Source organism: Pogona vitticeps, chromosome 5 (genome assembly GCF_051106095.1).
Source record: "Pogona vitticeps strain Pit_001003342236 chromosome 5, PviZW2.1, whole genome shotgun sequence".
Lineage (NCBI taxonomy): Eukaryota > Metazoa > Chordata > Lepidosauria > Squamata > Agamidae > Pogona > Pogona vitticeps.
This window is the reverse complement of record NC_135787.1, coordinates 86,032,426-86,058,357: the sequence shown is the minus strand read 5'-3', so window position 1 is coordinate 86,058,357 and position 25,932 is coordinate 86,032,426. Positions and strand designations below refer to the sequence as shown.

At 43.9% G+C, this 25,932-nt stretch overlaps 1 protein-coding gene across 1 annotated transcript in view; it reads right to left on the bottom strand.

The window, feature by feature from the left end:
* ADGRA3 (adhesion G protein-coupled receptor A3) overlaps window positions 1-25,932 on the bottom strand; it is a 90,349-nt gene that overhangs the window by 24,873 nt on the left and 39,544 nt on the right. The window contains exons 7-10 of the mRNA XM_020780432.3: window positions 19,829-20,042; window positions 19,114-19,278; window positions 4,227-4,428; window positions 1,691-1,840 (exon numbers count right to left, since the gene is read on the bottom strand). Coding sequence (XP_020636091.2) covers window positions 1,691-1,840; window positions 4,227-4,428; window positions 19,114-19,278; window positions 19,829-20,042 — 731 coding nt within the window. The remainder of the gene's footprint in view (window positions 1-1,690; window positions 1,841-4,226; window positions 4,429-19,113; window positions 19,279-19,828; window positions 20,043-25,932) is intronic.

Here is a 25,932-nt window from a genome sequence, read left to right as displayed (position 1 = left end):
GATCCTGACCATGAAAGCCTTCGAGAATACATTAATGCTTTTTAGTACTGATCAAAAGGGGGTAATGGTAACTGCTTCTTATATTACATAGTTCAGCAAATAATGTAAAAAATATAGTAAAAATCATGTAACACAACTATGAACCAGAAGAACTGAAATCAGAGATATTGTCATTTTGTAGCCAAACCAGCCAACCAACCACAGAAGACTGATTGATGATTAAACCTATAAAATCGTTAACAACAGGACAGAAGCAAAAGTAAGAAACAAAATAGTGCTGATGTCATTGTGGTCAGTCAGCAGTAAAAGCATTGAAACATGCTGTGTTGCAATGTAATCTGTGTAACAGCCAAAGATGGAAATGTATAACCCAATGGCTACATGTAATTGGTGGTTTTGCTGACAAGTCAGATTCCTAGAATTATTATCTGATTTAGCTAGTTATTCAGTGGCAATTTAGTCCACAGAGAAAAAAAATGAAACAAAGTACATACTGTATTATAGATTACAACAAGACTCTAGGTCAGTGGTGGTGAACCTTTTTGGGCTCGGGTGCCCAAACTGGGGGGGGGGGGGACAGCGGGTGGCATGCTGTGGTGGTGGTGGAACCGGAAGTGGCAGCGGAAAGGGGAATCCTGGCAGAGATGCCTCAAGACCCCACTCCGGATCAGCTGCCAGCGCCAGCTGCTCCAGATCTGCCTGCTGAAGCGCCAGCATCGCAGCTGATAGGTGCTCTGCCGTAACCTTAGGGCACCCGACTGCGGCTCCTCCGCTACTCCGACCTCGTGGTGGGCTGCATGCCCTGTCAATCATGCCCAGAGTTGCCGCTGCCCTGCCCGCTGCCACTTTGGCCTGGGCACTAGGAGGTCTGTGCTGGCTCCAATGGGAGGAAGGGAATGGGCGCCGTGTCAGAAGAGAGCCTGAGTGCCTCCGGCGGAGCTTGCTTTTTATAATGTGTGGCTTCCTCTGGTCAAAGAAGCCCTCTGCTCCCTTTCTGCGGAGGGGGAAGCACCTCGTTCCTCTTCCTCTCCATGACCCTCTATCCCTGTCCCTCTCCCTTGCTCGGCAAAGGTCCCCTCAGCAGTGTCCACATTTGCTACCACTGCTTTTTTTAACAACACACAACAAAACACCCTTTGCTGTAAACAGTTGGGGTGTCGCACTGCTGTCTCTGCGTATCCACCTGCGCCTCCTTGCTGCCGTCCCACTATTGGGCACGAGTTGCAGCCACCATCTCAGGTTTGGCTGCGCAGGGGAGTAGCGATCTGGTGACCTATGGCTCGCGTCCTGGCAGAAAGGGCTCCGCGTGCCAGCTGTGGCACATGTGCCATAGGTTTGCCATCGCTGCTCTAGGTAATAAAATCATTGACGAAAGGGATGGAATGTCAAAGCTTGTTGTCAGCCAAACAATTTAATTTGTTAATTTTTGTAATGTGTTTAAATTTTCTTTTTTTATGACTCATTTGCTACTCTGCTTTAATTGATAGCCTTTGGTCTTATTATAGACAGAAGTTTATTTATCTCTAAATTTAATTCAAGAGTGTTTTCTAATTTAGTTGTTCTGAAATGTTTAGAAGATCTTAGAGAAAAATGTTTGGAAATAAATGTGACTTATTTAGCTTAGGAAAAAGCATAATTCAGTTTTAGAAAGAACATTTTTAACATGGTATCCTAAGCATCAAATAATTACCTCTTTGTACTTCTCAGCAAATCTTCCAAATTTTTCTATCATTTCGGCCACAAAAATTACATCCATTTTGTCAGAAAAGTTTGCTGCTTCAACAGTATAAGCTAACAGTTGTCGAGCTGTTGCAACAGCATTAGTAAGATTCAGTGGCATCTGTGGGCAAACAGCGTATAAATTATACATACAAAACAAATCAAAGTAGTTAATTAATTAGATCAATCAACTATAAAGGCAAATATTCATACACTTTAAAGTATGTTGATTTTTATTCTGGGCACCTCTAAACACTGGTGAAAAAAGTTGTGTATTTCTTGGTGTATCTGGTCTTAGATTTATGAACGTGGAAAGTGGTTTATGTTTATAAATGCTGTAAATGACTCTGAAGACAAGTGGAAGTGCCCAGATAGCCACTTCTGCTTTCTACTAAAAATGGGGTCAGGGAGACTCCTTGCACCCCAAAACAAAAAATAACCCCACTCCTGTAGGGAAAAAAAATTCCAATAAACTTTTTCCTTTTGTAATGGAGGTGCTGGAGGGGGCAGGCAACTGCAAAACAGATTGTGTGCCACACTTATCCCACCCTCATCCTAAAAAGAAAGAAGCTGAAAACAGACTAAATGCAATGAATAATATATAATAATTTACTACACAACGAGGCAAGCTTGTATGTTACCAGAAAATAAGTTTTCAGTATTACACAGTGGCCTATTAGTAAAACCTTGAGTTCAACCACAACATATAATGAATCTAGAAGTTGGGTCATGACAACTGGACTTATTTCTTGTTAGGTTAAAATGTTTCACTACTCATCCTACTAGTTTATTTGGCCTGCTACTTGGATGAGTAGTGAAACGTTTCAACCTAATAAGAAAGAAGTCCAGTTGCCATGACTCAACTTCCAGGTAATCTCACCTGGATGACTGAGAATCTTCACAGAAACATATAATGAACAGCACATATTTCCAGCCTGTTATCACTAAGGATAATAAACTCAGTGGTTCATGAGATGTGCTCATTTTAAGACTGCATTCCATCACTGATGTGTAATAACTCCCCCTAAACACTTTATTAAACAAACAATATATATGTTAGCCTCGCAAGGATTTTAAAAGTTTTCTGTAAGTCATCTTGGGCCACTTTGGTGGGAAAAAGGCACAGTATGAATTAGATAAGTAGGCAGACAGACAACCTGAGGGCTGTCTTATAATATTCTTGGCAGGGAAAGAGAATACCAACTAACTCCAAGTTTCTACAAACTCCGCTGTTGATATCAGAAATGGGCACTTTCCTTCTTCCAGCTTCTGGCTGGATCTGTTGCTCACCAGTTGGTGTATGCTCCTCTCTCCTCCTTCTCTTCAGCTGTTCAACCAATCTCCAGCAGGAGCCAGGCTTCACTGCCCCTCCTCCTTGGCTGACAAGGAGGCAGGACAGGCAAACCCATGTGCCTGCTGGGGACTGGTCAAAACAGCCAAAGAGGAGGAGAAGAACATGCTCTGACTGGTGAGTGGGTCACTGGCTGGGGAGGTGGGGGAGGGAACATGTGGCACCTACATACTGTCATGTATATGAACCAGCATGAACCTCTGAACCAAGGTTCGTGCCCATCTTTAGCTGATTTGCCTGTTTCTGGATACATTCAAGCTGGAGCCAAATATTCCTCCAAAGATTGGTCTGATCTGATGATATGCTATCTCTTCAAGAGAAGCTGAACACGGGCAGCCATCTTTTCTTCAGAAAGACTTGGAGCCTAACTCTGAATGTGTGTGGCAGCAGTCATGACAAAAACTGCATTTTTAAATTTTAAATTAAATTGATTGACTATATAAAGGAAGCCACATCTTTGAGTTTACATGAGCTGGGCAGGACTCAGCTCATGCAAACTGAGAACAAGACATTTTGGGGTCACTCATAAGTTGGAGGCAACTTGACTGCACACAACAAGAATAAAATAGCATTCATTGTAAAATGTATTCAAGGACAGATTTTGAAGCAAAACTGTATTCTAACTCACAGACTGATTAAACAGTGGCAATCTGGTTAGTGTGCTTTGGCATCTAATTTTTTGAATACCACTACTATGATCTAACATTAGGGTACACTAACGGAAAGGCAGTTGTGAACCAACAACTTTATTTACCATGCTGATGTTCCCTTAGCTCTTGCTGGCATATGAACACATATGTGAAAGCAAAAAAGATAATCAATCAATCAATCAATCAATCAATCAATCAATCCACATGCACATACAGGTCTTTTCTCACTTCTCTTTCTTATTGTAGTCCTACCATTTTTGAGAAGCTGAAATCAAATGCCCTATGAAGCAGAATTTAACACAGTATAAAAGAGACTGCAACTGGAGCTGAAATTAGCAACTTATCCAAGAAGAGGCAAGAGTTACTTAGGTGCAGACACAGGGCAAGTTGGATCCCAGCATAACTGCTTCAGGAATTGATAAGTGTTCTTTAGTAAGCTAGTACAAAAAGCCTTTAAGAATTTATTTGTAAACAATTTAACAAAACAGAGGGAAAACATGAATAACCTGATTAAACATATAGAGAACTCGAGTAGCATCATTTGCATACTGGCACCGAGAGTAGTCCTCTTCAGCCCAGAATCCTCCCCTATCACATCTGCGCCAAGCTCTCTTTTCATCCTGAGAACTGCCAGTATATATTCCACTGCCAGCTGAGTAACGAGTGCACAGCAGATATGCAGTAATGCCTGCCAATGTTCGGGGCCACCTAAAGAGTTGAAGACAGAGACAGATTTTTAAAAATCAGACAAATTTACATTTCTACTGTGGAAAAAAAAGTTAACAAAAAAATTATGGACTATATAACAAAGTGAGAAACCCTTCAGATCTATGTATCTAGAGGCTACAGAAAGGATAGTTTCAGTTAGTCTTCAGAATTATCACAGTCACTATACGTTATATGACAGAAGCATTTTAATCTCAGTATGGTATTTCTTAAGACTCTCTTATGCAGTGGTGCCTTGACTTACGAATGTCCCGACTTACGACCATTTCGAGTTATGACCAGCTCCGGCCGCAAAATTTTGCTTCAACCTGCAGCCGGAGCTTTGAATTACAACCAAAAAAGGCAGGGAATTCAAATTGCTAACCATTGGTAGGTGAAGAGGCTGCTTCTTTGTAGCTCTTTCACCCAGGCAGTTAGAGAGTGTGTGAACTTAGATTTAGGCTACCTGCTAAGGTAAAGTGCTGCTTTCTGCTTTTTAAAAACTGTTCTGAGTGGGTTTTGCAGTGTGGTTTTAGGCTGTGGGTGTTATGTTTCTGTGCTGTGATGGGTCTTGTGGGGTTTGTTTTTTGGATTTTTTTCTCCCATTTCCGATGGGTCTTGGGGTTTTTTTGTTGCTTTTTGGCTCCCCCCCATTTCCGATGAGTCTTGGGGTGTTTGTTTACTTTCCCTCCCATTTCCGATGGGTCTTGAGGGGTTTGTTTGCTTTGGGGGTTTTTCTTTCACCATTTCCAATGGGTCTTGGGGCATTTGTTTGATTTTTCAGTACCCCCCCCCCATTTCTTGCATGCTTTGCTTTTTTTACATTTCCGATGTGTCTTGCACAAGGCTTTGCGTGCTTTCTGCTTTGCTTTTTTGCATTTCTGATGGGTCTTGCACACTTTGCTTGCTTTTCTCCCTCCCCCTTCAGCTGGAACAGATTAATTGTGTTTCCAATGGGTCTGTGTTTTGTGGGTTTTTTGGTGATTTTTTTCATCGGCCGTAATGGATTAATTGCATTTCAATGCATTCCTATGGGAAACGGTGCTTCAACTTACAACCATTTTGAGTTACAACCATCTTCCGGAATTGATTAATTTCGTAAGTCGGGGCACCACTGTATTTTGACAATTTCGGTAAAAGCAATATACAGTTGTGGCCAAAAATAGTGACACCCTTGCAATTCTGTCAGAAAATGCAACCCCTCTGTGGCGATTGTCCTTGTTGCCCCTATTTATTTGGCTCTCACAAGGGATCACACCCTTCATGCTGCCACCAGGTATTCTCCTAATACCAGTTATGTTATACACGGGTGCTGCAAAAACTAAGGGTTATTGAACGTAGGAATCAGAGGTATAATTAACAAATATTCTTTTATTGTCAAGTAAATCATAAAGGTAATTCACATATGAACTTTATCAGGTATTAACAAGGATAGGATTATGTATGCAATCACTTTTATTCCAAACTGCTATATACTTTTAATCAATATTTCTTATAGTGCTTATAATTCCATTCCTGCTTGTTCAATATACTGTATTTTAATCTTCACAATTCTCTCCTAACACGCTCACTAACCCTCTTCTTCTTACTTCTCAACCCTAACTGGAAGGCAGACTAAGACCCTTGTGAGGCTCCCCCCACCCCCGCATGGGGCCAGCAGGGGTGAAATCGCCAGCTTCCAGGGCCCTTTTGAGGCTTGGAAACTGAATTCCCAACTTATGGCTTCACAGCCAGACAGCTAAGGAAGCCAGGAAGGATGTAGAATATTTTTGTTTTTCTCAGTGAGGAAAAGATAAAGCACACAAAGCTTTGTAAGTATAGAAAAAGGCTGTGCTTTCAAAGTACAAGAAGCACATCTAAAAAGTATATTAAATACATTAATCATATTTTGTAAGTATAGAAAACAGGTAATAGAACAAGGGCGGAAGTTATTTTTTAAATCATGGACTGAACTCTCATTTTTGGAGGAGCTCGGGAACCACTCCCACATTGGATGGGTTTATGGCCGTGGGGCAGTATCAAAATAAAGTGGATAATGCTAAATATAAGACTTGCCAATCTGCCTCAGCACAACAGCTTTCAGACATGTAAAACGTTTGCAGGCTGCAAACAAAAGCCAGTTCAGTGGAAATCAATATATATATTTTATGCCAAACTTTCGGTGCTTGCAAACCAAGGCCCATTTCAATGAAAAACTTTACTGCGTTTTTAATCACTTCTTATTCCTGACTAGAGATAATGGCTGAAGATGTCTGTTGCTAGATGGAAGAACCCAATGGGCTGGATTAGGTTTAAGGCTTCCCTATCTTGCAACAGATGCTTCTAAAATATGGATGGTGTAGAAAGAGTGGAAAGAGAATGCTTCCCTCTCTAATACTACAGTAGAATTTAAGGATTATCCAATGAAACTGCAATGTCTTTAGAGCAGTGGTCCCCAACCTTGGGCCTCCAGATGTTTTTGGACTGCAACTCCCAGAAGCCTTCTCCACCACCTCTGCTGGCTAGGATTTCTGGGAGTTGAAGTCCAAGAACATCTGGAGGCCCAAGGTTGGGGACCACTGCTTTAGAGCAAAAATGATTATTTCATAGTTTATCAAATCACCTCACAGTATTCATTAAAAATATCTGTGTTCTGCCTTTCTTATTCAAACAGAAATACTCAACATAGCTTGTACCACATAATCAGTAAAGTGATTTGAAGAATATAAAATACACAACACAGAAAAGATAACAGGTAATACATAAAACAAACAGCATCAGGGACACAAAAACCCAGAATATCAAGCAGACTAGGAGTCTGCCAGAATAAGAAAATCTTCACTTTTGTGCAAAGAGACATAATGGATGCAGCAAAAAATTTTTTCCATCACAGGTCATTCTGAAATCTAAATGAAGCTGAATATACCCTTTCACAGCGATTTTTCAACCACTGTCCTTCCAGATGTTTTTGACAATAGCTCCTAGAGACCCCAGCTAGTATGGTCATTAGTCAGGGATTCTGGGAAGTGGGGTCTAAAAAATCTGGAGGGATGAAATTTGAAAACCACTTTCATATCAATCACGTATTTCCACCAAATACAGTTGTGCCTTGATTTACGAACTTAATCTGTATTGGAATGGTTTTCTTAAGTCAAAATGTTCTTAAATCAAAGCAGCATTTCCCACAGGAATGCACTGAAACCCAATTAATCTATTCCGGCTGTTTTTTGTTCTTATGTCAAGGCATGGTTTGTACGTTAAAGCATTTGTTCCCATAGAAACTAATGCAAAACCAGTTAATCTGTCTTCTACCACTTGGGGGATAATTTTTCTTTTTTTAACCTAAGATGACGTAGGTTTTTAAAAAAGGGCAGGAAAGGAGGGAGACAGAGAGAGAGAAGACAATGAGGGAGGGAGAGAGTTTGGAGTCTAAAACACATGCTAAACCAACACATTTTAAACTTACACATTTTACACGAACACATTTTTTAAACCAAGCCAGCACAGACCCTTGCAAAAACTTTTCTGATTTGCAAGGGAAGCATGCCGGAACCATTGCAAAAGCACAGAAAACAAACAGAGTAGATTAGAAATGCAAAGAGAACAAAGCAAAAAGCATGCAAGACACATCGAAAATGGGAGAAACCCCCAAAAGCAACCGAACCTCCAAGACCCATCGGAAATGGGGGGGAAACAAAAAAACACAAATTCCCCAAGACCCATCAGAAATGGGAAAACAAACACCCCCCAGACCCATTACAGCATGGAAACATAACCCCCCCCAAGCCGAAAATCACACTGCAAAAATTCCCAGAACAGTTTTTAAAAAGTATAAAGCAGCACTTTACCTTAGCACCTGATCAAATGTAACCTCACAGTGGCTCTCCCCCCACGCAGGGAGCAAGGGCCTATTGCTATGGCCCGCCCTCGAAGACTACTGGATCCGATTGGTTTCCAAGATGCCATGAGAGGGATTACCGCTGACCTGGCTAGCGCTCCTGTCGACGTTCTGGTGGATAGCTGGTCTACCGCTACCACCCGGGCAGTGGACACGATCGCGCCCAAACGCCCTCTCCGACGCAGAACACGTCCGGCGCCCTGGTTTTCCCAGGAGCTCCGGGCGATGAAGCGAATAAGGAGAAGGCTAGAGCGTAGATGGAGGAAGAATCCGACGGACGATAACTGGATAGCCGTCAAGGTCGCAACTAACCTTTACCTGAGCAAGGTGAAGGCTGCTAGTAGATCATTCTTCGCTAACCGGATAAGCGAAGCATCCAACCAGCAGGCGGAACTTTTCCGTATAGTACGCGACCTATCCGGAGTTGGCCCGGGAGATCGGCCTCCCCCTAGTTTTTCTCCGGACCAATTTGCGGCATTTTTTAAATCTAAAGTGGAGGCCATCCGCCGGGAGCTCTCTCCCTTTTTAAATACAGTGAATCGAGCTGAGATGTCCAGCGCTCCGCCTTGCCCGGTTATTCTTGACTCTTTTCAGCCAGTTACACCTGACTCTGTGACCAGAGCGCTTGACCGCTGTCGGGCCACCACCTCCTCCTTGGACCCTTGCCCGGCCTGGCTAATCAAAGCAGCCAGGCCGAAAACAACTGAATGGGCCACAGCCATAATAAATGGGTCTTTCCTTGAGGGCAGATTTCCACCTGCCCTCAAGGAGACACTCATTAGGCCCATACGAAAGAAATCTAGTTTGGCGGCGGACGAAATTGGCAATTACAGGCCCGTCGCCAATATTTCTTTCATGAGCAAAGTGGTGGAGAGGGTGGTGGCAGACCAGCTTCAGGCGCTCTTGGATGAAACAGATGCACTGGACCCATTCCAGTCGGGCTTCAGGCCGCGCCACGGGACAGAGACGGCATTGGTCGCCCTGTATGACGACCTGCTGAGGGAGGCCGACAGGGGCAAACTGTCTCTGTTGGTCCTCCTCGATATTTCGGCGGCCTTTGATACCGTCGACCACGGTATCCTCCTGGGGAGGCTCTCCGAGTTGGGAATCGGTGGCCAGGCGTTAGCCTGGCTCCGCTCCTTCCTGGAGGACCGTCCCCAGAGAGTTCAGCTTGGGGAGAGGGTCTCGGCCCCGTGGAGCTCCAATTGTGGGGTTCCACAGGGTTCGATTATCTCCCCAATGTTATTTAACATCTATATGAGGCCGCTAGCGGCGGTCATCAGGAGCTGTGGAGCGAGGTGTCACCAGTACGCTGATGACACTCAGCTCTATATCTCCTTTTTGCCAACTGCAGGTGATGCCGTCCTGACCCTTCAGCGCTGCCTGGAGACTATACTGGAATGGATGCAGGAAAATGGTCTACGGCTGAACCCGGACAAGACGGAAGTCCTGAGGGTGGGGCCCCCCGTGGTTGGTGGCCTGGTTGGCCCTCTCTCTTTTGGGGGGGCGGCCTTGGCCCCGGCGAGCGGGGTTCGCAGCTTGGGCATACACTTGGACCCGACGCTCACCATGGAAACACAGGTGACGTCGGTTGTCCGCTCCGCCTATTTCCATCTTTGGCGGATTGCCCGGCTGCGGCCCTACCTCGACACGGGGGCCCTCACTACCTTAGTACACGCACTCGTAATCTCAAGATTAGATCACTGCAACGCGCTCTACGTGGGGCTACCTTTGAGGCTGATACGGAAACTTCAGATGGTGCAGAATGCAGCAGCCAGACTTCTCACCGGTGCGAGAAAATACCATCACATCTCTCCCATTCTGGCTAGACTGCATTGGCTGCCCATTTGTTTCCGTATCGACTTCAAAGTCTTAATGCTCACTTATAAGGCCCTAAACGGTTTGGGACCTCGATACTTGGCGGAACGCCTTCACCCACCAAGTTCTACCCGAACCACCCGCGCGAGCCGGGAGGTGAGGCTGAGGGGCCTGACGCCGAGGGAGGCCCGGAGAGAGAAGACAAGAAACCGGGCCTTCTCGGCGGTGGCCCCTCGCCTTTGGAACAATCTCCCTCCTGAGATTCGCGCGGCCCCTTCGCTGGGTACATTTAAAACTCAGTTAAAAACTTGGCTTTATATCAAGGCCTTCCCTCCTGCCAGCGTTTAATTTAATTTAATTTACTTTTCTCTTCTTTTTCTATTTATTATTTATGATTCATTATGTTTTGTTAACTGACATTTGATATTTCTGGTTTATCTTTTTATAATTGTATATTTTATGTTAGCCGCTCAGAGTGGTACTGACCTACCAGATGGGCGGGATACAAATCAAATAAATAAATAAAAAATAAATAAATAAAATAGCAGGCAGCCTCCTCGGATCGCACACTCTCTAACTGCCTGGGCAAAAGAGCTACAAAGAAGCAGCCTCATCACCACCTACAGTTAGCTATTTGAATTTCCCTCCCTTTCCCCCAGCCGTTTTTCTGTTCGTAAGTTAAAGTTCTGTTCGCAAGTCAAAGCACGATTTTGTGAATGGAGCTGTTCGTAACTCAAAACATTCGTAGGTCAAGGCATTCGTAAGTCAAGGCACCACTGTAAATGCAATACTGGTTAAAAGCAACATTCCCTCTAATTTTCAGCCCCACTATGCAAGTCTCCATCCCTCTTGTACATGACTCTGCTCCCCTCAATGCACAACTCCACTCCAACATAGCGTTCCATTACAACCAGAACCAAAGGGGCCAGAAACAATCACTGTGGGTGCATGGAGGAGGAGGAGCCCTGTACAAAGGGCGGCAGAGCTGTGTGTGCTCATGCAGCCACATACCTTAGGGAACCTTGGTCAAAAGCTAAAATATTTTTTTAAGGAATAGTCAGATTCTCTCAACGACTATCAACAGAAATACAAAAATAGTATCTCTGTTATCAGGATGCTAGAAACTAGACAAACTGGAAAAGGAGGAGTCTTGTGTTCATACCTGTTTTTCAGAAAAATCCTGATGGGAGGAGATAAATTTCATGAGTTCTTTCAAAGTAGTCTGCTATTTTGCCAATATGGGAAATGACTAGACTTTATTTGTGTACAATGAGGAAAATAATATGCAACCACAGAAGGTTATATTGCTAAGCTAGATTTTTAAAAATATTAATGTATAATAAAACTAAAGTGAAATACATTAATGTACATATCCTTCTTTCTTTGACTGAATATACAAGCTTCTCTCTGGAGAAATGTTATTCTACTACTTTATTATGAAACGGCTTCAAAGAAAAAACAATAAAGATACTTCTAGCTATGTTCTAGCTATCCATATCAAGAACAATTGGTAAATGTTCCTGGGTACATATATAGCCATCTGCTCAGAATAATTTCCTTTATAAGGACTGATTTCTGTATGGCCACAAAAGGTGAAAAATAATTCTTCATTATTGCTTTGTCTATATTAAAGGCAGAGGAGTTTCACAGTAAATTCAACTCAAGTGCATCTCCTGATAAAATGTTTCCAGAAACTGTATTTCCTTCCAATGAATTGCAAAGGGGCAAAATTCTATTATTGCAAACCATCAATAAACAGTACAGGTCAATTGAATACAGAATGCTAAAAAATAAAGAGGCACTTTTCCCATCTGTTTGTACCTCTAACTGCAAATCCAAAAGTGCAGTTCTAAATTTTATTTAAAAAGCGCTTTATAGTCCTATATTTTTCCATGTATATTGAATGGAATGAACTGATGCAAATGGAGACTGCAATGTTGAGTAAAAGAGCAAATTATAGGAGAAGAGAGTCATGGCTCTGATCCAAAGAGCTCTTTATGCCTGGACATGCTACTGGAATTTTACATTCCATCCTAATATCTCAAAATGCTATTGAAACACCTCTCAATCCCAACAGAGGGTTGTGATATTGTACTTGGAGGGAAAAAGGAAGCAGTATAAGCACATACTGAACATGTAAAGATCACCTTCAAGGATAATCTCATTAGTTTTTTTACTGCTACTGAAGCAAGAAATGCCACTAGGAAGAAAGAAGAAAAAGCTTTTGTATGCTGGAAGAAACTTTCAAGCAATCAGTGTCTCACATATGATTTAACATAAATTTACGATAAATAAAGGTTATAAAACTAACATAAAATATGTGAGGTAGAATAAGAATTAATGTAGCTGTATGTACAAGGCTATTTCACAGAACTTTCTTTACAGGTCAATGAATTTTAATTAATGCAGCCACCTATGGTTTACACATCCTGGTATGTCAATGGATTATCTCCATAAAAGCAATGCCTGAACACAAAATTGTTTGGTATAAAGTGATCTTATTGTGTGTGTACATTTCCTTATTTATTTATTTCCCTTATTTATCGTAGAAAAGTGAAATTGGAAGAGGCCTACAAGGCCATCAAGTACAAGCTCCTGCTCAATGTAGGAATACAATCAAAGCATCTCTGCCAGGTGATTATTCAAGTTTTCTTGAATGCCTCCAGTGTTGGACCACTCACCAGCCCCCGAGGTAAGTGGTTCCACTGTTATACTGCTCTAAAAGTTAGGAAGTTTTTCCTGATATTCAACCAAAATCTGGCTTCTTTTAACTTGAGCCCATTGTTGCGTATCCTGCACTCTGGGATTATCGAGAACAGATCTTGCCCCTCCTCTGTATGATATTTGAGAAGTGCTATCATATCACCCCTCAGTCTTCTTTTCTCAAGGCTAAACATGCACAATTCTTTTAGCCTTTCCTCATACGGCTTGGTTTCCAGCCCGATGATCCTTGTCACCCTTCTCTGAACTTGTTCCAAGTTGTTAGCATTCTTCTTGAAATGTGGTGTCCAGAACTGGACACAATCCTCAAGATGAGGCCTAACCAGTGCTGAATAGAGGGGGACTAGCTCCTCAAGGGATTTGGAAAATATACATCTATTAGTGCAGCCTAAAATAACATTTGCCTTTTTTGTATCCACATCACACTGTTGACTCATAGTTAGCTTGTGACCTATGACAATTCCAAGATCCTTCTCACTCGTAGTTTTGCTGAGCCAGGTATCCCCCTTCTTGTAGCTGTGCGATTGGTTTCTTTTTCCAAGGTGCAGGACTTTGCACTTATCCCTGTTGAATTTCATTCTGTTGCTTATGGTCCAGTGCTCCATCCTATCAAGGCCACTTTGAATTACCGTATTTTTCGTTCCATAAGACGCACCTTTCCATAAGACGCACCAATTTTTTAGGAGAAGAAAACAGGAAAATATAATCTGTTTTCTTCGCTCCATAAGACGCACAGACTTTCCACCCCCGTTTTGTGGGGAAAAAAGTGCGTCTTATGGTGCGAAAAATACGGTATGTTTCTGTATTCTAGGGCAGAGGTCCCCAACCTTTTCTGAACCGTGGACCATTGGGGGGGTGGGGTCTGTGCACTGGGGAGCGAGGCACCCCCTGCACTTGTTGGGCAGGGCACACTTGCGTGCACATGCGGAGAGGCAATGCGCGCTCGCGGAGAGGCGGGGTGCACATGTGCGGAGGGGTGGGGCATGCTTATGGAGGGCTGGGCACTTGTGCATGCAGGTGGTGGGCCGTGCAGGTGGGGTGTGCATCGGGGGAGTGCATGCAGGGGGGAAATCGGTCTCTGCGGCCCAGTCCTGCTATGGCACCAGTCAGCAGACCGGGGGGTTGGGGACCCCTGTTCTAGTTGTTAGCTATTCCACCCAAATTTGCATCATCTGCAAATTTGACAAGCATTCCCTGCACTCCCTCATCCAAGTCATTAATAAAGATATTGAAAAGCACTGGGCCCAGTACTAAGCCTTGGGATACCCCACTTGTGACCTCCACACAGTTACAGAAGGACCAATCAATTATCACCCTCTGAGTCCGATTCTGTAGCCAATTGTGTATCCACCTGACACTTGATCTATCCAGCCCACACCTAGTTAGCTTGCTAATCAGGATATCATGGGACACTTGGTCAAAAGCTTTGCTGAAGTCAAGATATACTACGTCTATAGCATTCCCTGTGTCTATCAGGGAGGAAACCTGATCAAAAAACGAGATCAAATTTGTTTGGCAGGATTTGTTCTTGACAAATCCATCTTGGCTTCTAGTTATTACTGCCTTGTTTTCTAGATGCTTGCACAATGACCACTTTACAGTCTATTCCAGAATTTTGCCTGGGATTGATGTCAGGCTGACGGGCCTGTAGTTCCCAGGTTCCTCTTTTTTTGCCCTTTTTGAAGATAGGGACAGCACTGGCCCTCCTCCAGTCCTCTGGCACCTCACTCATTTCCCTCGATTTCAAGAAAATAATGGGTAGCAGTTCTGAGAGTTCTTCAGCCAGTTCCTTCAGTACTCTCAGATGCAGTTCATCCGGCCCTGGAGATTTGAACTTCTTCAAGTTGGTTAGGTATTCCTTGACTATCTATTGATCAATCTCCAGCTGCAGTCCTCCCCCCCCCCCCAATTCCACTTCCATTTTGTTTGGAAGCTCATAGTCTGTCTTATGGGAAAAGACTGAACAAAAATGGGAATTCAGCACCTCTGCCTTTTGTCTTCTGTTATCATTTCTCCATCTCCACTGCGGAGCTGTGCCACTGTCTTTTTTTTCTTTTGCTACCCACATACCTGAATAATGCTTTTTTATTGCTTTTAGTATCCCTACTAACCTCAGCTTATTCTCAGCTTTTGCCTACTGCCATCCCTGCATTTCCTTGCTACTTGTCTGTAGTCATCCTTGGTGGCCTGGCTTTCCTCTTCCTGTGCATGTCTTTTTTGGTTTTCAAATCCTCCCTAAGCTTTTTGTGAAGCTACACTGGACTTTTTTTTTGCTGACTCCCACCTTTTTTTCTTGTTGGAATTGTTTGTACTGTAGCTGTGCCTTTAAGCTTTTAAGAAGCTCCCACCCTTCTAGGACTCCTTGTCTTGTTTGGATCTTCTGCCATGTACCTTACTTATCCTTGTTCTGAGATTATTAAAATTGGCTTTTAAAAATGCAGCAGAGGTGTGTGGCTACACTCTGCTTTTATTTCCTCTGAAATCAAGAATTCTAGGACATGGTCACTCTCGCCTAGAGTTCCCCTTACTGCCACTTCCCCCACCAAATCATCTCTGTTGGTCAGAATCAAGTCAAGGATAGCAAATCCTCTAGTTTCTTTCTCCACTTTTTGTAGGAGAAAATTATCAGCCACACAAGTCAGGAATTTCAACTCCCAACTTTTATCTAGATAATAGAAATCTCCTATCACTACTACGTTGTATCTCTTTGAAAACCATGCAGTTTATTTTTCAAAAGTTTCATCCGCTTCCTCTCTTTGATTGGGCTGTCAGTAGTATATTCCAACTGCCAAGTTCCTTTTCTTTTTTGCCCCAACTAGATTGATCCAGATGCTTTTGATGGGACAGCCAATCTCCTCCTCCTGTATTTCTGTGCAGGAATGCGTATTTTTGACATATACTAACACTCCACCTAACTTTTTATTCTCTCTGTTCTTTCTGATCAGTTTATATCCCTCAATTGCTGTATTCCCCGTCATGGGAGTCATCCCACAAGTTTCAGTTATTCCTATCAAGTCATAGTTACCCTCCTGAATTGAAATTTCCAGTTCTTCTTGTTTGTTTCCAATACTCCTGGCATTTGTATACAGACACTGAAGGTTGTGTGATTTGTGGCCTGTTTGTCTTTGTACATTTTTATGAATACTATGATGTTTATTATGATTATTGTTATGGTTATTATTCTGATTATTATTGTTCAATATGTTATTGCTGCCCTTTTGATGACTTTTGATCACTTATAGGTCACTTTTTTCCTAAGAAGGATACTCAAGGCAGCTCACTGTGTTAAAAATAAGAGAATTAAAAATACAGTAAGTTATACATTTAAAACAATTAAACTATAAAACTGATTCAAATACATTAAAAACATGTAAAATGTTAAAAATCATCTTAACTAAGAAATGGCATTCAGGGATTCCGTCATGATTGTTAAAAGCCATAATTCTTAAAATATTGCCTGAAAAGCTTCAGCTATTAGCTGAAGAATAAAAGTGTATGTGTGTGTGTGGGGGGGCAACCTGAACCTCCCGAGAGAGAACATTTCACAACCTGAGAGCAGCCACACAGAAGGCACTCTCTCACGTCCCCATCAACTGTGCCTGCACTGGCAATGGGACCGAGAGGAGGGCCTCCTTTGACAATATTAAGGGCCAATAAAGCTCATATGGGGAGATACGGTCCTTCAGCTAGCCTGGACCCAAGCTGTACATGGTTTTACAGGTAATAGCCAGACTTCGAACTGGGCATGGAAAGGGACTGTTAGCCAACATAGTTATGGTAGAAGGGGTGTTATATGCTCCCTATAACTGGATCCAGTCAGTAGTCTGGCTATTGCATTTTGGACCAGGTAAAATTTCTGAATCGTTGTCAATGGCAGCCCCACATAGAGCACAATACAGTAATCCAAGTGGGATGTAACTAAGACATGTAACACTGTAGCCAAATCAGACATCTCGAGGAAAGGGAGGGAAATGGTGCACCAGTTTTACCTGTGCAAATGCACTCCTGACCACTACCAAACCTTGGGCATCCAGGGATGAATCTCAAGTACATCCAAGCTACGAACTGGAGTTTTTAAGGGGAGTGAAACTCCATCCAGCACAGGTTGTATCCCTATTCTCTCACCTGCCTTTCAATTGACAAGGAGCACCTCTGGTTTGGATTAAGTCTGTTTGTTTACCGTCATCCAGCCCATTACCGATATCAGGCACTGGTTTTAAACCAAAACAGTTTCTTTGGAATTGGATGGAAAGGAGAGTCAGAGTTGGGTGCCATCAGCATATTGGTGAAAATAAACCCCAAAACTCTGGACATCCTCTCCCAATAAGTTCATGTAGATGTTGAAAATCATGGGGACAAAATAGAATCCTGAGGGATACCATAGGCCAATGGCCAGGAAATCAAACAGCACCACTCTCTGAGTTTACCCTTCCAGGAAGGAGCAGAACCACTATGAAACAGTGCCTCCAAGTTCCAACCCAGAGAGATGGTCCAGAAGGATACCATGGTCAATGGTACTGATAGCCATTGAGAAGTCCACAGAACCAAGAGGGACACAATGTCTGTCCAATTCCCAGTATAGGCCATCCACTGGCTGACAGTTGTCCTAATAAGTTGGCCTCAGTATAGACACTGAAGTCCCCCAGTACCAGAAGCCTAGAGGACTCCAGCATCAGGTCTGACATGAACTCTGCCAGCTTAGAAAGAGAGACTTGAACAGTGGGGTGGGCAATACACAAACAGAATCCCTATTCTGTCTTGGGCACCCACTTATTCTGTCCTGGGCACCGTACCCTAAATATACACACTCAAACTGGAGAAACTGTGGAACAGAGCACCTGGTGAGGGGGACAGAATTACAATAGACAATGGCAACTCCACCTCCTGTTCCCTAGGTCTAGCCTACTGCTGCACAGAGAACCCAGGTGGGCAATTCTGAGAAAGACTACCTCCCCCAGCTTCCTCCAACCAGATCTCTGTAATACAGGTGAGGTCAAGGTGCTAATCCAGGATAAAGTCCTGGATGGCTGAAGTTTTCCTTTTCACTGACCTGGCATTCAGCAGCACTTTTAATCTAGGGGACTATTGCCAAGGCTTATCCAGTCTGTCTGAGTTGAGAGACAATCTGGGGGTAACCAGGACCCTATTCCTTTCCCCACTCCTATGACAATACTATTGTCTTCCCACTTAGAATCTCTTTACCCAGCGTAGGGCCAAAGGCAGCTCCCTGCTCCCCCTCATCATCCTCTCTATTTGAAAAACACACCCCTCCCACAATAGACAGTGATAATTTAATTATCAATATAGAAAATTACACATACACAACACAAGTCACATAAACAATATCAGACAGGCAAAAGACTGAGTCTCTTTGTGCAAGAAGCCTGGTCCTCATCCTTGTGTCTCCCCCAAAGGGATGACCATCCTATGGTGTTGCCTCGTTTGGTGTATGCATGTATGTATCTGTCTATGAGAGAGTGGCAGGAGTTGGGTGAGAAGGAAGGAGATCAAGAAGCATCAGTAAAAGAGAATGGCTGTGATCGTTTACTACACTTCATATACATTGTAAAACTAGAAAATGCAACAAACACAAGTTTTCAAAATGAGTTACCTTACTCAAAGAGAACTTAATTGTTATAGCTGGCACCTCCAGAGGCAACATGCTGTTAAGAGTGAACAGCAGCAAAAAGCTCAGAATGGGAAAAGATGAAGAAAAATGAAGATAAGTAGATACAAATTCCAAAAACAAATAATCTCTCCTAGATATAGACAGCGGTCGCTCCATATATTGCATTCTCAGTTTGAACATAACTGTGTTATAGTAATACAAATATTGTCTGTCAAAAGTACGACTTTAAGGAACTGATAAGCCTTCCAAGCTGTTATATTCTTAGATAAAGTTTGACATTCAAGTCAACTGCAGTGTCTTGTTACATTAAAGCACAGCTGAATATTGTATGTTAATATCAGCATATTAAATTGCAACTGTTCTTCTAAATGTTGGTGCTAAAAGTTCAAGGAAGTTTTAAAGCACTTTGTTCTTACACTCTGATTACTGATTACTTACCTTCTGATAGTGCAAAGGAATTGCTTCTAACAACAAGCAGGCCTAACAAATTATTTCAGCTCCATATTTCTTATCCTCTATAACTGAGAACTACAATAACCTTTATATCAGTAACATGAAGGGGAACAAGATCAAGAAACACTTGAGTTAAAAGCAGTCTTTAAGAACAGCTGACTTATTCTCCTTCAAAACTGTCATCACCAACCTGAAGTCACCTTTATTGTTGACAACTCTCTCTGGTGGACAATACTGTGCAGAGCTGTTCAATACCACAATGTCAACAGTTCTTGAATTATTTCCACGGCTGGTATGCACATGACACCCCCAGTTTCCAGTAGATTCAGCTTGAATATTTGAGATGGTCAGGGCACTAAAATGGGAGAATGTAAGACCAGCATTAAAGTAACATCATTTTATAGGTTTGATGCTGTCTAGAAAGACCAATGTAGCTTGTACACATGTGGAAGGAAGCAGTGAACTCCTTTACACATACAAAATAAACAGGAGACACCATATGAATCTGACACTCTACTTGAAAACTCCAAATGCAAACAGTGAGCACACACTGCAAATTATTTTTTGAAACAAAACTGCTCAGTAACATCAGTCTATTCTGTCTGTCCTACTTTCTGCTCTCTCCCAAACATCTCATTTTTTGTTTTTTAAAAAAATGTCAGGTACACTTTAAAAAGACTGTGGGAACTGCATTATCCAAAGACTTGTTTTGCAAACATTTTCAGAAGCCCCTTTAAGAAGCTAGTACCATTAAACCTCAAGTTAAAAGTTATGGAACATATCAAAGAAGATGTCCTTCCTAGCTCACATAGTATTATGAGAAAACTTCCCTATTTATCAAATACCCAAATACTTAGTCATCACTGTCCAAAAAATCAAGATGAAACAAGAGACCAAAACCTCACCTTGCAATGAGTGAGCAATTATGGATCATATTTTTTTCAACAAAAATACCCTGGGATTCATCTGTTTCAACTATCTTCCCATCCTGGTACCATAGAACCTGCATATCTTGGTCAATATAAGACGCCATGCATTGGAAAGGCAGGCTGTCTCCTTCAAATACAACCTGACGGTGAGAGGGAGTCATGTAGAAAGATGGCAATTCCAGAGGTGGATCTGTATTCCATTGAAATAAAACACCATACACTGAGTTTTAGCTACATCATATTTATCACAGGGCAATTTTTTTTACTAAATTAAAAATAAACAAATTTAAGAGCGTAATATTGCCATGTTATATAAACAGGTACAGTATGAGCAGCATCATACCACTCTCTATAACTGGCACCAGTAATGTATCTGGAACAGAGCAACATCAGGACTACTGTGCATGAAAGTACTCAAAACCCCAGTCAAAAAACATGTGGATGCACAATTGTCAGATACATATAACCTTCCCATATTACATATATTGGTCAGGATCCAATTTGTCACAGTATAATGTAGTTATGTTAGCGTAACTTTGCCAGATGTTATACCTACATAAAGCAGACTAAGCAAACATCACACAGTTCCCATAGCAACAAATGTGTGGGCAGAAGTACTTTGTGGATAGCAGTTCTGCCTTGGTTCTGTTGTAATTTACCATGGGAGTAATGTTGAGTTACGCCTGCATAGCCATGCTACAGGATTTTGGCCATTGCCTCCTAACATCTCTTTTGTGGATTTGTAGGTTTCATTTAAATTATCATTATTAATAGCTGTTGTCAGATGTCTTAACTTTCATCGCTCCATCATGTAGTAATAACTCCCTTGTAAAGAACTACATAATTTAACTATAAACTAACATCCTTCAATTAATGATGTACAGTGGTGCCTCATATAACAAGTGCCCCGTTTAACAACGAATTCGCATAGCGATGGCATTTTTGCCATTGCTTTTGCGATTGCATACTGATGTTGCCTATGGGGAAAAATCGCTTTGCGATGTTTTCCCCATAGGCACCATTTTCCCCCAGCTGAGCGGTGGGAGCCTCCGAAGGAGCGCTCCCACAGCTCAGTTGGGGAAAATGCCTGCGGTGGCCTCGGAAGGACCCTTCCGAAGAGTCCTTCCGAGGCCACCGCCAGGATTCCCCTTCCCCGCGGCTGGCTTCCCCGGCAATGGTCGGACTCTCAGGAGTCCGACCATGCCTGGGGTAGCCGGCCGCGGGTTGGATCCAAGCCGCGGGGGGAGGGTGGTGGGATCCGGATGCCTTTCAGGCATCCCGGGCTTGGATCCCACCCGCCACCAGTTACCCTTGAGTAAGGGCATCCGGATCCCACCACCCTCCCCCCCTCCCCCCGCGGCTTGGATGCGACCCGCGGCGGCTGCCGAAGCCATGGCCGGACTCTTCGGCAGCCGCCGCGGTTTGGATCCAAGCCGCGGGGGGAGGGTGGGGGATCCGGATGCCCGGATCAGACCCACAGCAGCAACTCCCAGCCATGGCCGATCTCCCCCACCACCACTGGGCGCAGCGGGAGAAGCCGCCCGGTGGGGGGGGGGGGGAGATCGGATCGGCTTCTGCCTTTCTTCGGAGCAGCTCGGCTGCTCCCAAAGGGCTGCCCCGACTGTGTTTTCAGCAGTGGAGGAGGTGCCCGGTGGAGGAGAAAGGCCAGATCGGCTCCTGCCTTCTCCTCCACCGGGCACCTCCTCCGGTGCTGCAAGCACCATCGGGACAGCCCTTTGGGAGAAGCCGGGTGGTGGGGGAGAAGGCAGGAGCCGATCCCGTCTCCCCCCCCCAAGCTTCTCCCAAAGCACTGCGCCCAATGGTGGGGGAGAAAACCGGACAATCCATTCCTATTAGAACGGATTATCCGGTTTTCAATGCATCTCTATGGGAAAACGCGTTTCACTTAGCGATGTTTTCCCATAGCAATTGGTTTTTTGGAACCAATTAACCTCGCTATGCAAGGCACCACTGTAAATGAAAACTCTTTCATAAATCAGAGCCACCTGGCTTTATGGGATGATCCCAAGTTCTAGTACAGCTTGAATATGGGATGATCCCAAGTTCTTCTACATACAGCGGACCCTTGATTTACGGAATTAATCCGTATTAGAACGGTGGCTGCAGGTCGAAAAGTCCGTAGTTCAAGGGTCCATTTCCCATAGGAATGCATTGAAAACCATTTAATCCATTCCAGCTTTTAATCTGTGCCGGCTTTTGCTTCCTGGGCTTCAAAACCCCCTCCGCTGCTCTCTGTCTCATGACAACAAAGGGACAGGAGGCAGAAGGCAACGGGTAAAAGAGACAGAGGACAGTGGGTGCAGCTTTGGAAGCCCGGGAAGATAAAAGCCGCTTGGCGCCCATTGCCGACTTCGGCTTCTCAGGCTTCAAAACCCCCTCCACTGCCCTCTGTCTCCCATCAAGGGCAGCGGAGGGGGTTTTGAAGCCCAGGAAGCCAGAAGAAGGCAGTGGGCGCGGAGCGGCTTTCAGCTTCCTGGGCTTCAAAATCCCTCCGCTGCCCTCTGTCTCCCATCCACAGTGCCCTCTGTCTCCTGTTTGGACAGGAGGCAGAGGGCAACGGGGGACGGGAGACAGAGGGCAGCGGGGACGGGAGGCAGAGGGCAGCGGGGGCGGCTTTGAATTTCCCACCCTTTCCCCTTGCCTTTTGTAGGTCAAAGCTCCGGCCGCAAGTTGAACCAAAATTTTGTGGCTGGAGCTTTTCATACCTCAAAATTTTCGTAAGTTGAGGGTCCACTGTATTGTCTAGTCTTTTTCATAACGTATGACACCTTGGGTTCTTTTTAAGAAGAAAGGCAGGATGAAAATATTTTAAATAAATAAATAAGCAGTACTAAAATTAAGAAAAAACATCTACTTATTAAATATACGTAAATCCCTCTTTTCCTTCTGTTTCACGAGAGCTGGCATTAATACAATGTTATGCTGGATTATGGTCAAACTGATAATTATTCCCATTTTAATTTGGTACTAGGTGTGACAAAACCAGACCTACTGGGACATGCCACAGTTTCACTAAGCTGCCACCAACCATTCCCTATAAGAAGTCACACAGACCAGGGATGGATTTTTAACAAATAAAAGAACAAGGTTTATTTAAATCACTCACAGGGAAAATAAAATGATCAAATGAATAAGATGCAGTAACGTGGCTTAGTCTCAATCATACATACACACAGTTTGGTTCACACAGAACACTTAACTTGAAGCACAGACCCTGAACCTATCAGTTCTGGCTAACCATACAGACACCTGAACCTATCAGGTTGGTACTGACTGACACACAGTAGTACCCTGTCTGACACACAGACTCCCACTCAAGCTTCTTCTCTCAGCTCTTCTCCAGCTTCTCCTAACTTCACATATATATACAGTACAGCCCCTCCTCCTGATGTCCCGCCTTCCACTCCCCATAGGATGGAACTTTCCCTCCAACCCATGACAGACAGGTAACATCAGTGCTGTATGTAACACCTCCCCTCTTTATAAGTTGTTTTGTAGGGGGAAAGCTAAAGTGCTTTTCTCCAAAAAACAACCTGGATCCAAAACATACAAAACAGTTATACAATAACATACAATACCCTACTTACTCTAGAATAAACATATCAATTAGGCATTTAAACATTTACCATTTACAATACATCAAGTTACCTTTATTCATACAAACCAAGCATGTTTAATAAACAGGTACATTTAACCTTTGGTCACCAAAATATATACATAGTCCATGTTCCTTCGCCGTCTTCATTCTTCAGGTCTTCTTGACAAGGCGTCAGCAACACAGTTCACTGACCCTCTGACCACCTTCACTTCAAAGTCATAGTCTTGCAGGTTTAAAGCCCACCTCATAAGTTTACTATTGTGGGTTTTCATTGTCTTTAACCATTGCAGTGGTGAATGGTCAGTGCACAGAATAAAATGTCTTCCCCAGATGTAAGGCTTGGCCTTCTGGATCGCGTAGACTATGGCCAGGCACTCCTTTTCCACGGTTGCCAAATGTCTCTCACCTTTCTGGAGTTTCCTACTCAGGTAGAACACTGGATGCTGGTCACCATTTTCATCCTCCTGGCAAAGAACTGCTCCTACCCCGCTGTTAGACGCATCGGTGTAGATGATGAACTCCCGGTCGAAGTCTGGAGCACGCAGCACTGGATAGTTGATGAGGGCCTCTTTCAACCTCTGGAACGCCTCCTCACAGTCGCTGGTCCACGGGATGCGGTCATCAGTCTTCTTCCTCGTCAGATCGGTCAGCGGAGTCGCTATCTCGCTAAACCTCGGGATGAACTTTCTGTAGTAGCCCACCAACCCAAGAAATGATTTGACCTTTTTCTTGGTGTTGGGTCTGGGCCAATCACGAACTGCTTCTATCTTGGCCTCTAGGGGTTTTATCACTCCTCCCCCTACTATGTGACCCAAGTATTTTATTTCTGGGCTACCCAGCTGACACTTGCTCGCCTTTACTGTTAGCCCTGCTGCACTTAACCTCTGCAGCACTAACTCCAGGTGTTTCAGGTGATCTTCCCAGGTATTACTGAAGATCCCTATGTCGTCAATGTAGGCCACAGTAAAGTCACTGAGCCCTGCCAAGGTCTGGTCCATCAGCCTTTGGAATGTGGCTGGTGCATTTCTGAGACCAAAGCTCAGGACTCGAAACTCATAGAGACCAAAAGGGCTGCAAAAGGCGGTCTTTTCTTGATCCCTGGGATCAATTCTTAATTGCCAATATCCCTTTACCAGGTCCAATGATGAGATGAACCGACAACCCCCTATGGTTTCAATCAGGTTGTCTAGCCTGGGCATTGGGTAGGCATCAGGCGTGGTTACGCGGTTTAATTTCCTGTAATCGACACAAAACCTAATGCTCCCATCAGGCTTGTCCACTAGGACTATCGGAGAGGACCAAGGACTAGAAGAGGGGACGATTATGTTCTCCCTAAGCATCTCGTCCAGCTCCTTCCGCACCTTGTCCCTATAGGGTCCCGTTACTCGGTATGGGGATACTGCCTGCGGGGGTGCATCCCCTGTGTGGATCCGATGCATCACTCCCTTCACTATCCCCGGCTTGTTGGAAAACACCTGTTGATATTTAATGAGCAGCATTTTTAGTTCTTGCTGCTGGTCTTGGGTGAGTGCAGGACTGATCTTTACCTCCTCTGGGTTGTATTTTACTTCCCCTCTACCCTCCCAGAAGGGTAATTCAGCTTCCTCACTCTCAGCTGCTTTTATCGCAAATAAAACCCTCTGTTCCCCTCTGTAGTAGGGTTTTAGGGCATTCACATGAACCACCCTCCTTGCTTGGTTCTCCTCCTGCTCTATAAGGTAGTTCAGGTCTGACATCTTGGAAATGACCCTATATGGTCCTGCCCATTTGAGCTGCAGTTTGTTCTCTCTGCAGGGCCTGAGCCAAAGCACTTCCTCCCCTGGGTCAAAGTGCCTCTCCCTGCCTTCCTGGTCATCCCAAGCTTTCTTTCTGACCTTTTGAGCTTGCAGGGTCTCTGCTGCTAGCTCTAGGTTTCTCTTTAGGTCATTCATTAAAGAGTCTATATATGTCACAACATCTTGTGGGTCATCCTGGGTGATCTGCTCCCAATTTTGTTTGATTAAATCGAGTGGCCCTTTCACCCTTCTCCCAAACAAAAGTTCAAACGGACTGAACCCGGTACTGGCTTGTGGCACTGATCGATAAGCAAACAAAAGGGATTGCAGCTTCTGGTCCCAATTGTTTGGATTCTCTGCCAAGTAAGCCCTAATCATGCGCATTAGAGTCCCATTGAACTTCTCCGTTAACCCATTACTTTCAGGGTGATAGGCTGTGGTTTCCTTGTGTTTAACTCCACAGATTTGCCATAACCGTTTCATGAGCTTCGATGTAAACGATGCGCCCAAATCTGTGATTATTTCTGAGGCAAATCCCATCCTGGACATATACCCCACCAAGGCATCTGCCACTGTGTTAGTTTCAATGTTAGTCAAGGGAATGGCTTCGGGGTACCTCGTGGCATGGTCCACAATGGTGAGAATGAACCGGTTCCCCCTCTTTGTGGCCTTGGGCAAAGGTCCCA